Genomic DNA, 16697 nt, shown 5'->3' with positions numbered 1-16697 from the left:
TCCTGGTATTCTCTCAGTCTGCTTCATGAAGTGGTCTCCTGGAATGGTTTCTAATTAACATGAGCCTTGTCAAGAGTTCATTTGTGGAATGACTTGCCTTCTTAATGTGTTTGAGACCATCAGTTGTGTTGTTCAGAGGTAGGGTTAGCACACAATGGATAGCCCTATTTGACTACTGTTGTAATCCAGATTATGGCAAAACCAGATTATTTCATAGTTTTGATGTCTTCAATATTAATCTACAATGTTGAAAATAATTAAATTGAATGAGAAGGTGTGTCCAAACTTTTGACTGGTAGTGTATGTTGAGTAGAAATCAAATAACAGTGACAAAAACAAAAACAAGACAGGAATGAGTATCTGTGTGTGCATGTGTAAACATACCTAGACCTTTCGGGCTGATTCCGCTGCACTCCAGCGGGTTGATGGCCCAGTAATAGTACTTGAGGGTGTGCATCAGCTGCAGGACGGTGCCCACACGACGGATGGTGGTGTAGATGGTGGCTGTGCCGATGAACTCCGATGACAGGTATGTGTAGAGGGAGAGCTGGACCTATATGCACAAACACAAACACACAGAGCCGCAGCCGTTTAAACATAAAGGTTTATACACACATAAACACCCACACACATAGATTGATGGACAAACACAAACTGTCAGCTGCCTGCTGGGCAGACACAAATCTTCTCTGTGTGTTCCTGCTGTCAAACAGAAAGCACTTTTATTGTGAAAAGACAGCCACAGGGGAACAGGAGGAGACTTCCCTCCTGCAAACGCACCAAGTTTACTCTCTGCTTTGTGTTATTTTTTGATGTTTCTGCGCCTGAAGCCGTCAGGCATGTGAGGGGCTCCTTTACGCAGCGCTGACATTTAAAGGAGGGCGCTCACTGATTGCTCATTTCCTTCTTCCTGCCTCCTGCTGTTCCTTTTTTTCCCCTCTTGTAATATTCCTCTAACCGATCCTCTCCAGCGGCCGTGCACAGATTCGAGTCTGCAGCACGCTCGCAAATCTCCGAGCTCATTACGGTGACCGTGGCACTAAGGACCGGCCCTAACGAGGAAGCTCTGTTTAAGCAGATGAAAATTAGCAGAGCAGTGCAGCCTGACCGAACCGCATCGCAGATCATCTAGAATGGAGAGAGCACTTAAACGGTTTCATTATATCATATTATATTTCACCATTTGAGGCTGTTGTGTTGATCTGTAGCAGGTTTGGCTGCTGCTGAAATTCCTCAAAGTCTGAACAGTCGATTGAAAGAAACTCCTCCTCAGAATTTATCATATTAAAATAGTATAAAATGAAAATTTGAATACTTTAACAAAACAAGTCCAGTCTTTTTCTTAGAGTCAAGATATCATACTTGTGAAGATCATGCAAAGAAGTGCTTTACAGTATCATAAACTGATGGGAAATTTAATTTGCATAAATACAACATGATGATATAAAACACTGAGGAGAAAAATAAGGTAAGTAAGAAATGAATCAACTAATAAAACCCCAAATAAAAAAAATATATTATGACTTAAAATGGTTCAGTTTGAAGTTAAATGTCTAAGTTGTGGGGCGCTGATAGCCTAGTGGTCTAAGCGCGCCCCCTATATACAGAGGCCAGAGCCTTCATTGCAGAGATGCAGGTTCAATTCCAGCCTCGACCAATGGCTGCATGTCTTCCTGGACTCTCTACTTCCCTCATTTCCTGTTTCTCTTCAGCTGTCCTGTCCATTAAAGGTGAAAATGCCCAAAAATATAACTTCAAAATATATATATATAAATATATATTTAAGTTGGGCTTGTGAACTTGCTTGGAAACCAAGCTGGTTTGTTAGGGGGTTTGGTAAGTGGACTTGTACTTATATAGCACTTTTCTAGTCTTTCTGACCACTCAAAGCGCTTTTACACTACATGTCACATTCACCCATTCATACCCATTCACTCACTGATGGTAGAGGCTGCTATAGTAAGGGACCATCAGTGTTAGCTAATCTCATTCCTTCACATTCACACACCTCTGAACAACAGAGGGAGCAATTCTGGGTTCAGTGTCTTGCTCAAGGACACTGGGATCGAACCGCCAACCTGCCGATTGATAGACGACCAACTCTACCCACTGAGCCACAGCCGTTTGAGAGCTCTTTCACTGAAGCTGTTTATAGGGTTGCCAGATCTGGTTTTATCCCTCTTCTGTCTCAGAAGAACTATACGTGCATTCTAAAAGGCTTAAAGAAGGGGAAACTTTATGATTGATAGACAGTGAAATGTAGCTCTAGCAAAAGTTCAGACAGGAAGACTATAAGCAATCACAGCAGTTGTTTAACTCTCTCTCCCTCATTCAATAGCTCACCTGCTTCCAGCTGCATGCTCCAGAGCTGTCATTGGCTAATCAGATATCTGTCAAGTTCCATCATTCATTCAGTTGTAATAAATAACCTTTAATATTCAAATTGTGTCTCTCCTGATTGAAATCCAGATGTGAAGAACTTGAATCTTTTGTTACGTCCTAAGCATGACCAAGGCTATCCTTGCCAAAGAAGGGGACAATAACAGAGAAGAGTGGGAGTCAGAGAGGTACATTTGAGGCAAGCCGCTGTGTGTGCCATTACTGGATACACTTATTATGCATGTTTTGTTCTCTTTATGTCCCTACTGAATTGTGGTAATTTTTATGAGCAGTTAATCTTAATTTGCTGCAACATCACTCAATTAAAGGGTAAAACTGAAACCAGGCAATCACAAAGTCTAGACACTGAGGCTGTGTTGGATTCTGACTCTCACATCCTCCTAATTCTGCAAAGCAGCAGCAGCAACAGCAGCTCAGACACGTCACCTGTCTTAACTCCAGCACACCCTGGAGAGCGCTGCTGCTTTACCCAGGAGCCAATCACATCACGGGGTCAAAGGGAAGAAGACAGGGAGTCAGGAAGTTCTGAAAATAATGGAGGAGGAGGAGAGCTGACTGCCCTGCGGGAATGCCAGGAACATTCACATCTAGTTCAGAGAGAGAGAAAGAGAGAGGGAGAAGGAGAGGAGGAACTACACATCCCTCTCCCATCCCAGGGTCTCTTCAAATGTCACTTCTTCTCGCTTGTTTCCTTAGCTTGCATGCGCTGTCCTTTCCCTGCATGATGTGTTAGCTCCTCCCACTGTGTCCTGCGATGTCCTTTGTTTCATTATTGAAAAGGGCATTAAGATATCAGTCCCTCCTTCCTCTTGGTTAATGCTTCTTGCTTGCCTCAGTCTTTCTGACATTCAGAAAACTCCCTCTGTATGTCATGCCTGTTTTCTTCTTCAGGCCATTGTTTTTTGTAGCAAGGTCACACAAACAGACACACACACATACATTCAGTAGATACACCGGAGTAAACAGACCTTGGCAGGGGTGTGAATCCAGATGGCAGCGTTGAAGAGGACATGGTCACAGAGCTGTTTGAGGAGCGGCGCTCCGTGAGGTAAACCATCCAGATACTTGGCAAAGGACAAGAACTGTTCAAGTACCGCCCGGGTGATGTGGACTCGTGATGACTGGACAAAAGAGATGAGGAAACATTAGCTGTGATTCAACCAGACATACAATATGTTCATGCAGGCATATTGTTGTTTTAACTTTCCATTAACTTTGAAATGAGAGTGCTGTGATATTGTCAACATCTCTCACTTCCTTTTTTTGTTTAATTTCACTGTTGAATTTCTATTCTGCTCTCTTTCATGCATTGACCTCTGACACTGAGCTTGTCTTGATGCTTTTGTATGATTATTTCTGGCCTTTGTTTGACCTGGGGACGCCTGCTCTAGTCAGTTTAGCCTCATTCTGGTGGTTTAGGATTACCTTTTAATCCGTCTTTTGTTTGGCGTGGTCTTAATATTAACCATTTCTGTTCCTTCTTAACCCACACGTGTTCTTTTACATCTTCTCTATGTGCCTTGTATTTTGCATTAATGTGTTTAATAAATTAACTAAACTTCAATAAAACCAACAATGGTGATGGTAGTTGGAACTGTGCTCAACAAAGAGTTAACGATAGTACTTCCTGTGCAAAGTTAAAGATCATCAGTTGGAGAGTCCAATAGTTCATGAACTGGGGGACGGTATATGGATAAAGATCACTGCACAATGTGAAGGAGACAAAAAGACAGCATTGCTTTTACAACAGTGCTTTCACACAGAAGAATACGACTACATTGGAAGTCCTCCCAAAGCGTCCCTGTGCCTGAGTGATTTATTGCACTTCACATATGTCACATGTAAGAGTAAGATATCAACAAAGCTAGGTTATTCTTTTTTCCTCTATTGTATTTAAGAAAGTTATTTTAAAACACTGGAAAGCTACATATCCTCCCTCACTTAAACACTGGAGTACGAACTGCAATATTATTTCATGTTGGAAAAATCATTAGCCTTTGAAAAGAACAAAATATTTCATTTTGAAAACATGTGGGGTAAAGTATTACACGCACTTAGTTCATAAGTTTTAGTGAGAGAAGTGCAGAATTTGATTTGTGATTAAAGGTTTTATGTTGTTTGGATTTATTATTTCTTTAACAGCTAACATTTATTCAAAGAAGAAAAAAATTATGAAATTATAGAGGTCGAGCTTGTCGGTGTGAGGAGAGAGTTAGTGACTGTAAAAGCCCTTTTTTATTTATTTTTTATTTTTTTATTTGTTTGTTCTGTTTGTTGATCCTTTTTTTGTTTGTTTGTTTGTTTTTTTGGGTTACTGTTAATTTAATTGTCTCCTGTGTTTTCCTGTTTTATTGCTTGTTTGTTTGTTTTGGTGTTCATGTGTATAATGTTAAATGTGAATAAAAGAAATGATACACAAAAGGAAAAGATGAAATATTCACTGAGAGAGTCTAAGAACATTATTTAACAGCATCTAGGATCCAATATTGATGTATATGGATAAGCTTGAAACCTAACCTAATACTACATCGATAATTTCCTTAACATAGCAGAATGTTTTTGATTAAAGTCTTGTTTTGTTTCATTAATGTTTTATTTTTGTGTGCTCAACAAAAAAAACGTATGTTTAATACTTGGTTATCTTTAACAGATGTGAATAAAAACAACAGCAATGGTTCCTTACTATGTATGAAACCAGATGTAACTGCTTCTATAGTACAATATAGATGCTGTGGTAACTGATTGACACTTTAATGACAGAAGATTCAGAAGTCAAATGCGTCCCTGTAAGTGGGTGAACATTTTAAGTGAGATCAGACTCTTACAGTTCTAAAGGAAAGCCTTTTTAAAATATTATGTATTTAATGAACTGTGAGGCTACATTACAGCACATGAGGCATCTGTTTAATTACCTGCTGCATTATGTTTTGTGTTGCATCATCTCAGGTGCCTGTGTTATCAGTCGACGGAGGTGTAATGTCATTCATTTACACCAACAACAGAATATTGAACTTCTTTTTGCACATTTGAAACTGACATCTCCGGCTGTGGCTATATTAAACTCCAAAAGTAGTTGAATTAAGACACAAATTATTCTTGCTGTTGTGTTAGAGAGGTGTTGATGTAAAGGTGTGATCATTTTGGAGGCTGTAGTTTGAGTTGTTGCTTATCTGCATGCCGCTACACAGAGAGGAAAGTCTGTTGTTTTGCATACTTCACTTAAACTATTACTACGGGACTATTTTGTGTCTATAGGTAAATACACATCTGAGCGGATGAAAAATCGTATGTGGAGTACCTCAGGGATCCATTCTGGGGCCTCTGCTATTCAACATCTACATGCTCCCCTTAGGTCAGATAATACGAAACAACAAAATAAAATACCATAGCTATGCAGATGACACACACATTTACATCACCATGTCACCAGGGGATTATAGTCCCATACAAACACTGAGTAAATGCATTGAACAAATCAATGACTGGACGAGCCAGAACTTTCTTCAGTTAAACAAAGAAAAAACTGAAATGATTGTTTTTGGAGCCGAGGAGGAAAGGTTAAAGGTTACTGCTCAGCTCCAATGTGCACAGGTGAAATGTTCAAACCAAGCCAGAAACCTTGGTGTAGTCATAGACTCAGACCTTAATTTCAGCAGACAATTACAAAGCCAGCCTACTATCACCTTAAGAATATATCAAGGATTAAAGGACTTATGTCTCAGCAGGATGCAGAAAAACTCGTCCATGCATTTATCTTTAGCAGACTAGACTACTGTAACGGGGTCTTTACAGGACTCCCTAAAAAGTCCATCAGACGGCTGCAGCTCATACAGAATGCTGCTGCTCGAGTCCTAACAAGGACCAAAAAAGTAGACTACATCACTCCAGTTCTTAGATCCCTACACTGGCTTCCTGTCTATCAGAGAATAGACTTTAAAATCCTGCTGATGGTTTATAAAGCACTGAATGGTTTAGGCCCAAAATACATTGCTGATCTGCTGCTACTTTATGAACCACCTCGACCTCTGAGGTCATCAGGTACTGGTCTGCTTTCAGTCCCAAGAGTCAGAAGGAAACATGGTGAAGCAGCATTTAGTCATTATGCACCACATATCTGGAACACACTCCCTGAAAGCTGCAGGTCTGCTCCAACTCTCACCTCTTTTAAATCAAAGACTAAGACCTTTTTTATTTGCCACTGCCTTCCTATCTTAGCTCATTTTAACTCACTTTAAATTAAAATTTTAATGTAATTTTTAATATATTTCTAATTTTCCTTTTCTTTTTTGTTTTATCATATTTGTCATTTTAATTGTGTTCTTTTATGCTCGTCTGAATGTCTCCAATGCTTTTAATGTTTTAATGTAAAGCACATTGAGTTGCCCTCGTGTATGAAATGCGCTATACAAATAAAGCTGCCTTGCCTAAATGAGACGGACAAAATCATCTGAAACACCATAAACTACGGTCTCCACGATACAGCAGCCAAACATGAGCCATGAAGAGAGCATGTTGTTACGTTAGTGAACACCTTGGAAAACTAACAGGAGGCTTTGGTCAGGTCAAGGTTGCTCTCCTTGTTTACCCAACAACAAATAAACCTCATCGTTCTGAAGGCCTTGTGTACTGACCTTCTCCAGGAGGTATCCAATCACCAGAAAGCCCTTCCCTCCCAGCATCTGCTCCTGCATGGCCACCGAGCTCTTCAACAGCTCCACCAGGAACGCCAGCAGAGTGGCACTGCGACACACACACACAATGCAAACACATATTTCAGGAATGATACACGGGACGCTTCTGATGTATTATTTTCAATAAGCTAATGTGTTTCCGTTTGTTATTGTTATCTTCCTGTGGTGACTTTTGACAAATTATACGACTGCAGCTAACATGATGAGGAGATGCAGCCTGATATGTAAGTGCATCAGGGATCATGTGATGTAGCAGTATCGGGACGATCTTAGAGCATGAAGAACACAGACTCCCTGATCTGCTGATCAAGAAAGCCTGAGCTGCTCATCGCCCTGGGGTAAAAACCACATAACTCCTCTCTCTCTTTCACACTTACATCCCTACTCTCTATAATCAGTTATTTCTCGCCTGCAGCATAATTGTCTTCTGATGGAAAAAAACTCTCACACACAGTAGATTCATCTTCATGTAATGTCCCTTACAGTCTCATTTCATCACTTTGTCTTTCTCCTCCTGTTTCTGGGGTTAATTTAAGGATCAATTGCACTTGATGTTGCTCATAAAACAAAGCGTGCATTCTTGGATTTTGTGTCCACTGCACTTGATATACTTCATATTGTTTGTTTCCCTACTTTCTACATAATGTTGTGGACCACTCACCAGACTGTGGTGTCCACACTGCTGTCATTGAGCTGTTTGTAGTCCAGCTGGGCAAACAGGGGGAACAGGACCTGGATGCCTCCTATAGAGTGGATGGCACTGTGGATGGAGTGGGTAACAATGGCCTTCACATCCTGAGGGACGGAAATATGCTGTTAGTACAGAAAGAGGCAGATTCTCTACATCCACACAGACACAAGGATTGAATTCCACTTCTTTATTGAAACAAAACAACAAAGTATTTTCTTTTTTTAAAGTTGAATTCTCTGGTCATTTTTGCTTTTATTTGATAGGACAGCTGGAGAGAGAGGGGGGATGTGGGGAGCAGAGAGTGGGGGAAGACATGCAGAAAATAGTAGAGGCCGGGAGTTCAAACAGCAACCCATATGGGGGCACACACTAAACTTTCTAGGCCAAAGGCGCCCAAGAAAAAGTATTTTCTAGCATAACTTGGGAGTTGAGGGGTGCCATTGGCTGACAGCTTAGACCGCTAGGCCAAAGGTGTCCCTCAACTCCCATATTATGTTAGAAAATACTTTTTCTGAGGCGGCGCTGGCTTATTTAGCGACCTAAGCACGCCCCATATACAAAGGCTAAAGTTCTTGTTGCAGTGGCCGCAGGTTCAACTCCCGGCTTCTACTATTTGCTGCATGTCTCCCCCAACTCTCTGCTCCCCACACTTCCTGTCCCTCATCAGTTGTCCTGTCAATTAATAAAGGCAAAAAAGGGGCAAAAAGATAAAAAGAATAATAACATGGGATTTGAATCCCAGAGTGAGCCTGATTTCAGCGTTGAGGTACTTGTTGAGTCTTCACAGTGTGACATCTTTCTACTATAAGCTTGGTTACATAGAATTGGATCCATCTGAAGTTTCAGAGGTTGTATAAAAAATAGAATTTAGTAACATATTTCTGGAATCTTCCAAGAAACATACATAATTTGACTTAATTCTTTCTATGCCAAAAGTTACATTTTCTGTAGCATCATAAATGGCTCCTGTGAGACTGTGTATTAGCCTGTTTTATTCAAGCGGCAATCTCCGGCCGCGAGAATTGAAGCTAATGCGGAAGTGTTAAAAACTGCAGTTCCTGGAGTGTCTGCTTGAGGCTGTCTCTGGAAGTAACAGAAACCACATACACACCCATTCAAAAAAGCTGATCTTTACAGCAGAAATAAACATGTTTACAGCCTGGTACAAAAGACGAGTGTAGTCTGGATGGCTCATTTCTCGATCGGCACACACTGTACGGGGTGCAAATTTTTTCATAACGTGGCAATTTCAAAGATATTAAGATTACAAGTTTCCCATTATGAGAGGCACAGCTGACTTGATTGACAGACGGGAACGTTGTAGCTGTTGGCGAGGAGGCTCAAAGCCCGCCTCTTTACGTCACACTAGCTCAACAGCAGTTATGTTGGGTTCAACATTTCCAATATGGCTCCCGCCAACGATTGGCTTCAAAACAGCGCTTCAGAAGCAGATAGGTAACGTCACGTATACTACGTCCATTACTTATGAAGTCTATGGTTTTCTTAAACAGCAGAGCTACGTTCTTGGTTCTGATTGGTTATTATATTGCAACATTTCAAAGCAGTGGTCTGCTATTTCTTAGAGCAGACCTGTATGAAGAGCAATCTGTAGCTAAGGACATGGCTCTGATCACGGACTCTGATGGACTCACTACTACTAATCAATCATAGTTCAACAAGCAGATAGAAGTCTTGTTCATTTGATGTTTGTTGTTTGTGGAGGGAAAACCAATAAAAGAGAGGGAATCAGGAGGAAAGAGAAGGAGGGGTTAAAAACTCGACCAACTCCAATCTGCAACAACAACCTGCTCACCGTGTGTTATCTCTTACTTGTCATGTCTTAAGTCGTCAAACTGAGCTCATACAAAAGATGATTGTGGAACCCCAACTAAGCAACTTAAGTTGAGTCAATTGACTAAATTGCTCCCTTTGTAACGGTGGATTAAAATCATTGTCACCAAGATCTTTGGTTCAAATTTTTTTTTTACCCAGCTGGAAAAGGAGGGTAGGAAAATAAGAATGCTGAGATGAGTAACAAGGAAAAAACATCATTAGCAAGTAATTGCACAATCATCTTTGAATGAAGTTTCTAAAAGAGATATTTGCTTAAATACAACCATTGTGCAGGAAATATCCTCACAAGCAAAGAGTTAAAGGAACAGCTGAGGGACTCATTCAAGAATCAAACACTGCAGTGAGCTGCAGCGAGCTTCTGTCCGGGCAAACATCTATAGAACCCAGAGCTAGATAAATACAACAGATTTGTCTCTGAGTCTATTTGCTCAGGTGTGTTAGCCCATGACAAAGAAGTCTAAAAATATTTAAGTTCACCTCAATTGTTCACACATGACTGATTACAGAAGTAAAGACGTGATATATTTGAGACACCCAGACAACTCAACCAGACTGACCTGCAGCATGAGCGCGTGTGGGGAGTGGACAAAGATGGAGGGGTTTTCCCTGGGCGACGACTCCAGGCACAGCTGGGCGTCTGTTGCCTTGGCGTTGTAGGTGAAGGAGATGGAGCTGGCCAGCTTGCCGTCGTACAGCACCTGCTTGTGGTGCTCGGCCAGGTGGATGTCGCTTTCTGACTTGAACTTGAAGGTGCTCTGCGGAGAAGGAGAAAGAAGGCGTCAGAGCAGGGGCGTGTTTGAAAAACTTTGAGACGGATGACTTGTTGAGAGAAGTGTGTGTGTCAGTGTGTGTGTGTGTGTGTGTGTGTGTGTGTGTGTGTGTGTGTGTGTGTGTGTGTGAGCGCTTGCCTTTGTGTACAAGTTCAGCACCCAAAATGGAGTCTGCTTAATTGCAGCATGAGCCGAGTGTAAACAACACAGCATTAGCTTAATGAACACAGAGCTAACCCAGGCGCTAATTCAATTAGCCCAGAATAAGAGAGTGAGAGGGGGGGAGCGGATGTGTGGGAGAGAGGCACCCGGAGATCCAAATTTATCCTCTCTTTGTAGTCTCCTCACAGAAAACACACAAAACAGTTACACACTCATTTCCTTTCTTCCGTTTCTATATGTTGAGCTACATTTCTACTCCAAGATAAAAACATTCCAGCTGCCTCTAAGCCTTCATCTGGTGGGAGTCCAAGAATCCTTATGACAGAGCATTTTCTTAGTCTTCCCACATTAATACAAACACTCTTTATATTCAAATATTGTATTGAGGTTTGTAAGGCATGTTTAAACGAGGAAACCTAAAAAGGAAACACTCAGATTAATCTGTTTTTGTCGGTACAGTATTGCAGCAGAGGCAGATTGCACTTTGCTTGTGTGCATGCATCTCTAAGTCTATATCTGTCTATCTGCACAGGTCTCTGGGTCCGTATATCCTGCAGCAATGCTGTTAGGTTAGAGGCCAGGGAGTTGCTCTGCCACACTTTGCAGCAGCTCCAGGCGAGGGGCGCTCTCTCCTTCAAGCGGCATGCTCCCCAGGCGCCCAAGCACAGCCCGACTGCGCAGGAAAGCCGCGGGCTGCTCACAGACCTGCAGGCCCCGGCTTGTTCTGAACCTTTCATCTGAGGTCTGCTGTAGAAGAGGTGCCCAGAGCGGTTTTAACCATGCAGGACTAAAACTCGCACTGAAGCAGAGTGTAAGCTGCACAATGGAGACGTCTGAGGATAACAGCTAGTCTACTGTGTAACATCCTTATCTACGACCAGGGGGCTGTGTACAAATCCTCTGTTTTCCAGCCCCGTCTTCACCTCCACTTTCCCCTTCTTTGTCAACCAGAGTGACTTGTGATATGAAAAGCTGAAGTGTAGAAATATTGAATCTGAAAGTGAAGCACACAATCCAAAGACACTCTCTCACACTTTGTTGTATTTTCTAACTTTAGCAAAATATAAGTGCTGATTAGCCAATGTTAAGTACCGTGGTAAACTGCAGCCATGTGCAAGGATAATCAATCACACACATATAAATAAATTGCTCTTTGCTTCATTTTGAAGGTTGGTGCACAAAAAATATACTAAATAGCCTGAATACAGAACTGATACACTTATTAACATGCACATTTTCTGCAGTGTAAGCCCATTTATTGTGGTGCATTCATGAAGCGCGCGTGTGTGTGTGTGTTAGCTCGTGTGTACTTGTGGTGTTTACAGATGTGGTTGTGTTAATGTGGGCTTGTACTCATGCTGCTGCGCCAAATGGTGCTGGAAGGTAGCTTAAAGTGTAAAAGAGCTTTGCTGACTCTTTAACTATTAAAGGATGTACGGAGGCATTTGAGCGAGAGGGGGTGAGAAACATGCAGCGGTGAAGGAAAGTGAATATTTTTTACAAATGTGAAGTTTTAACACGTATCCGCCCCTCACCTGGTCACACGAACAGGCAGAGAGGAATGAAAGCGACAGCTACTGCTGGTGTGACATCTGAAAGCTGCAGATACAATGCTGGCCGGCAGTGATAACAGTATGCACACACATGCACGAAAGCGCACACACACATATCTACAAATAAGCATTCAGCTCTGCCTGGTCTTCCTGCTTCTCTGCACAGACAACAAAGCGTTGTGGATTTACTTTGTTAAGTGGTTTTGGTCATAAGTTAAATAAATAAATATGTTAATAAATGCATGTTTGCTTGTTTTCTAAGTTATATTTTTGGCCATTTTTTAATTTATTTGATAGGACAGCTGAAGAGAGACAGGAAATGTGGGGAGCAGGGGAAGACATGCAGCATATTGCCAGGGCTGGGAGTCAGGCCTGTGGCCGCTGCAACAAGGACTATAGCCTTTGTATATGGGGCATGCGCTCCAACTGCTAGGCCAACAACGCCCCAATAAATATATGTTTAGGTTAGGTATGTATTTAGATTTTTCTGTTTTAAATACAGTAACATTTGAACATCCTTATGGAAGCCCGTTTCCGCCAGTTTAAAAAAAAATTAAAAATTAAAAGATTTTTTTTTTTTAGGAAAAGTAAAAAAAAAAAAAAAAAAAATATATATATGTATTTTTAAGAAAAATAAATAAATTATTTTTTAGGAAAAGTAAAAAAAAAAAAAAAAAAAAAAAAAAAATTATGCTTGTATGCTTCTAGCCATATCATTTTTCTTCAGAAACCATCAATGCAACCACTGATGCATATTCCATAGGGCTTTCATTTGTCATAGCCATCTATATGCCATACATAGTTTGGCCCACGACTGACATACACACGCTTTCTCAAACTGTTGTGCGCACACAGTTCTATCCCCGCTCCCATCCATCAGTCGCATCAATTGACACACAGTTTCTCTGTCTGTAATTATTCTATTAGATACTAAGTCATAATAATGAGATACTAAGTCATAATAATGAGATACTAAGTCATAATAATGAGATACTAAGTCATAATATTGAGATACTAAGTCATAATAATGAGATACTAAGTCATAATATTGAGATACTAAGTCATAATAATGAGATAGGTCTAAATGGGCTTCATTGTGTGTTGCGCCGCAGCTACAGTTTGAAGGGGCTGCGACAAAGCTTTGCAGACCTTAATGCCTTCATAGACCATCAGTTGCAAACGTTTGGCAAGCTACAGCGGCTACAGTTGGATGCACCAAATATGTTGGATGGCCAGAATAATTACAGACAGAGAAACTGTGTGTCAATTGATGCGACTGATGGATGGGAGCGGGGATAGAACTGTGTGCGCACAACAGTTTGAGAAAGCGTGTGTATGTCAGTCGTGGGCCAAACTATGTATGGCATATAGATGGCTATGACAAATGAAAGCCCTATGGAATATGCATCAGTGGTTGCATTGATGGTTTCTGAAGAAAAATGATATGGCTAGAAGCATACAAGCATAATTTTTTTCTTTTTCTTTTCCTAAAAAAAAACTATTATTTTTTTTTTTTAACTTTTCTTTAAAAAAAATGTTTTTTAGTTTTCCTAAAAAATTTTTTTTAAATTTTTTAAATTTTAAATTTTAAAAATTTAAAAAATTTTTTTTAATTTTCTTAAATTTTTTTTTTTTTTTTTTACTTTTCCTAAAAAAAAATATTTTTCTTTTAATTTTTAATTTTTTTTTAACTGGCGGAAATGGGCTTCCATACATCCTATCCCCAGTAGACATATAATAACTTTCCCAGAATAAAATTCCAGCTTCCTTAGTTATCAATTTCTAATTACTGTAGACATGCAGAGTTAGTGATGCCAAGTTCTACATTAATCTGATTTAGAGGCTACAATAAATTGGGAATAAAATCTAGGTATTTAGATTTGTCAGTTTTAAATACAATAAAGTTTGAACATTTTTAATTCAGGTATCTATTCCCATTAGTCATATAATAACTTTCCCAGAATAAAATCCCAGCTTTGTCAGTTCTAATTATTACAGACATGCCATACAGAGTCATTGATACCAAGTTCTACATAAATCTGATTTAGAGGCTACAATAATTTGGGAATAAAATCTGCAAACCGCTAAAAAAAAAATTGGTGTAAAACTTGACAAATCTTGCACGACACAAGAGCACGACAAAAACAGCACAGACACATACAGTACAGGTGTCTGTCCAGATAGTCTCACATGGTCCATTAATTCCGCCATGGCCAGATTGTTGGCGGTGCCCTGCGATGAGGACATCTGGACTCCTGATGAACCAGCGACACACTCAACAACACACCAATGACCGCACACACACAGGAAGCACAAACACACAAACACACACACACACACACAAATATGAACAGACTGAAAGTCACTGGAGCTTTCTTCTGACCAGACTGAAAAACAAGACGTAATGTTCCATCTTCTCCCGTCATTAGGAGAGCATGGTAGTGCTGAAACATATACACACCCATTAGGTACACTCAGTGTGTTGGCCATCATGAAGCGCGCTGAGCGAGGAGACCTTGAACACTTGCTGTGCGGAGAGCTCGATTAGCAGAGCGAGGAGAGTGTCTGTCTGCTTCATGCTCCTTGTTATTGAACAGATACAGTGACAGAAGCTGAGACCATGAGTCTACATACGGCTACACACACACACTCATTTAACACTCCAAGATTTAAACAGATACAGTTCTCTTCAACCCCCATTAGGCTACACTCCTCGACCCTCTCGTCACACACACACACACACACACATCAGCTTCTGAGATGAACCGGCCGATACTTGCTTTAAAACATGAAGCTGTGAGACACAAGCTGCGTCCCTCTCCCCCCTTTAGCAAACCAAAAAAACAGCGCACTCATCATTACAGTACCCACACTGAGGCCTGCGGCTTTCAAACAACTGAGCCATTTAATGGTCTCTTCTGGGCATCCGAGAGGCCCATCCTGCACCATGCAGAGGCAATCATCTGACTGATCAGACCCAGGAAACTGTGGGCTGTGACCGAGGGAGGAATCAGTAATTGTGGTCAAGAAACAGCAAACCACGAGCATGTGATTGCAAGGCGGAACATAGGAGAGGACTTTGATGGACAAAACGGAGAAGTGCAGAATTGCATGATTGATTAACGGCTCCTATGTGAGAGAAGTTTTATTTTATGCCATCTTTGAGCACTCTCTTGTCAATGTGTTCCTCCATCAGCTGTTGCAGTCTCACAGAAGCATATTTCTGATTCAGTATATTCCTCCGTTTGAGGAGCTGTTAAAACACCAGCAGCTGCTTGCACACATCAGCAGCCTCAGATAGGCGAGCAGTCTCACGGTGCTGAAATCTTGACAGCTTTGGACACCTTCATAAACAAGCTGTAAGTGGCCTGAGGCGTGCAAGTCTGCCAAAACAAGGAGCAGCAGACAGCTGGCAAGGTGTTGCGACATCTCAGCTGTCACCGATAGCCAGGCCAAAAGGCAAAGATGGTGATTTCTAAAGCTATCAGAGCTCAACACCCAACATTTTGAAGCCTTATTTGAATAATTTTTATTATCAAAGAACCGCAAAACTTCTGTGTCTAGACCCAAGGTTTTGAGGCAAATCCACCCTCACATACTTGCAAATTGCACACTCCAAACATCAATTTGAAATTTCCCTCGTGATGTTTTTTCTAATATTGTAATACTTCCCTCTGTCGTTACGACTCTTACATCTGAACCAGCACCAACTTTTCAATTCATGTTTATTTCCAGGGATGCATTATCCTAAACTGCAGACCATCTGTTTGTGAATTTGACAATTTTGAACTATAAAAGATTAAATGTTGGCATTTTTGTCTGCACAGCCAGAAAATCCACTGCACCTGATGCACCACAGAGATGAAGACTGCTTGCAGAGTTGAGAAAAGCGTGTCCATGTTTGTTAAAGTTTTTTCTTTTAAGTGACAAAAGTGCTGAAAAGTAGATTTTTTTCTCACACACTCTATTAAATCCATATCTAGTTCTGCCTTTAATCCTAGTGATTCCCATTCAGCTGAACTTGTACTCCTCAAGGTACGACTTCAGTAGCCAGAGGGTATATCAAAAGGTGCTAGCTCTACTAAAATAGCTATTTTGATTTAATTTTAAAAATAATTTCTACACACTGAATAAACTGTAGCTCTTGACCATGACATGCTGTAATTAAAGGGGCCTGATAATGAAACGTAGCATGCTAGCAAAGAATTCAACAACTGAAAAATGATCAAATAAATTCTAAAATTAAAATAAATAACTACTGAATTAGAGTGAAGTATTAACGAAGGAATATGGGTAAGAGTTAGCCAAAAGTAATAAACAATAGGTTGGAATATCAGATAAATGTAAGAGTTAGAAAAAGTTAATGAATAAATGACTAAAGATGTAAGCTACATGTAACAGCTAGCTTGATATTTTAATTAGTTATCAAATTTTTTGGGCTAATAGCAACAGTTACAAAGTTACTGAAAACTAGGCATTAAAAAGTGAGCTCAAATTAACAAATAGCAAAATGTTGTGAATTAATTGTCAAACAATGTCTGCTTACCAAAACAATTGGTTATCTTAAAGAAGCAGT

The 16697-nt window shown here is 40.5% G+C and overlaps 1 protein-coding gene across 1 annotated transcript in view; it reads right to left on the bottom strand.

The window, feature by feature from the left end:
• nbeaa (neurobeachin a) overlaps window positions 1–16697 on the bottom strand; it is a 146774-nt gene that overhangs the window by 55177 nt on the left and 74900 nt on the right. Inside the window, exons 9-13 of the mRNA XM_034684399.1 lie at window positions 10194–10391; window positions 7753–7886; window positions 7032–7140; window positions 3369–3521; window positions 385–553 (exon numbers count right to left, since the gene is read on the bottom strand). Of these exons, the coding sequence (XP_034540290.1) occupies window positions 385–553; window positions 3369–3521; window positions 7032–7140; window positions 7753–7886; window positions 10194–10391 (763 nt within the window). The remainder of the gene's footprint in view (window positions 1–384; window positions 554–3368; window positions 3522–7031; window positions 7141–7752; window positions 7887–10193; window positions 10392–16697) is intronic.

Source organism: Notolabrus celidotus, chromosome 5 (assembly GCF_009762535.1).
Source record: "Notolabrus celidotus isolate fNotCel1 chromosome 5, fNotCel1.pri, whole genome shotgun sequence".
NCBI lineage: Eukaryota > Metazoa > Chordata > Actinopteri > Labriformes > Labridae > Notolabrus > Notolabrus celidotus.
The sequence above is the reverse complement of the archived record's forward strand: the minus strand, read 5'-3'. Positions and strand labels throughout refer to the sequence as shown.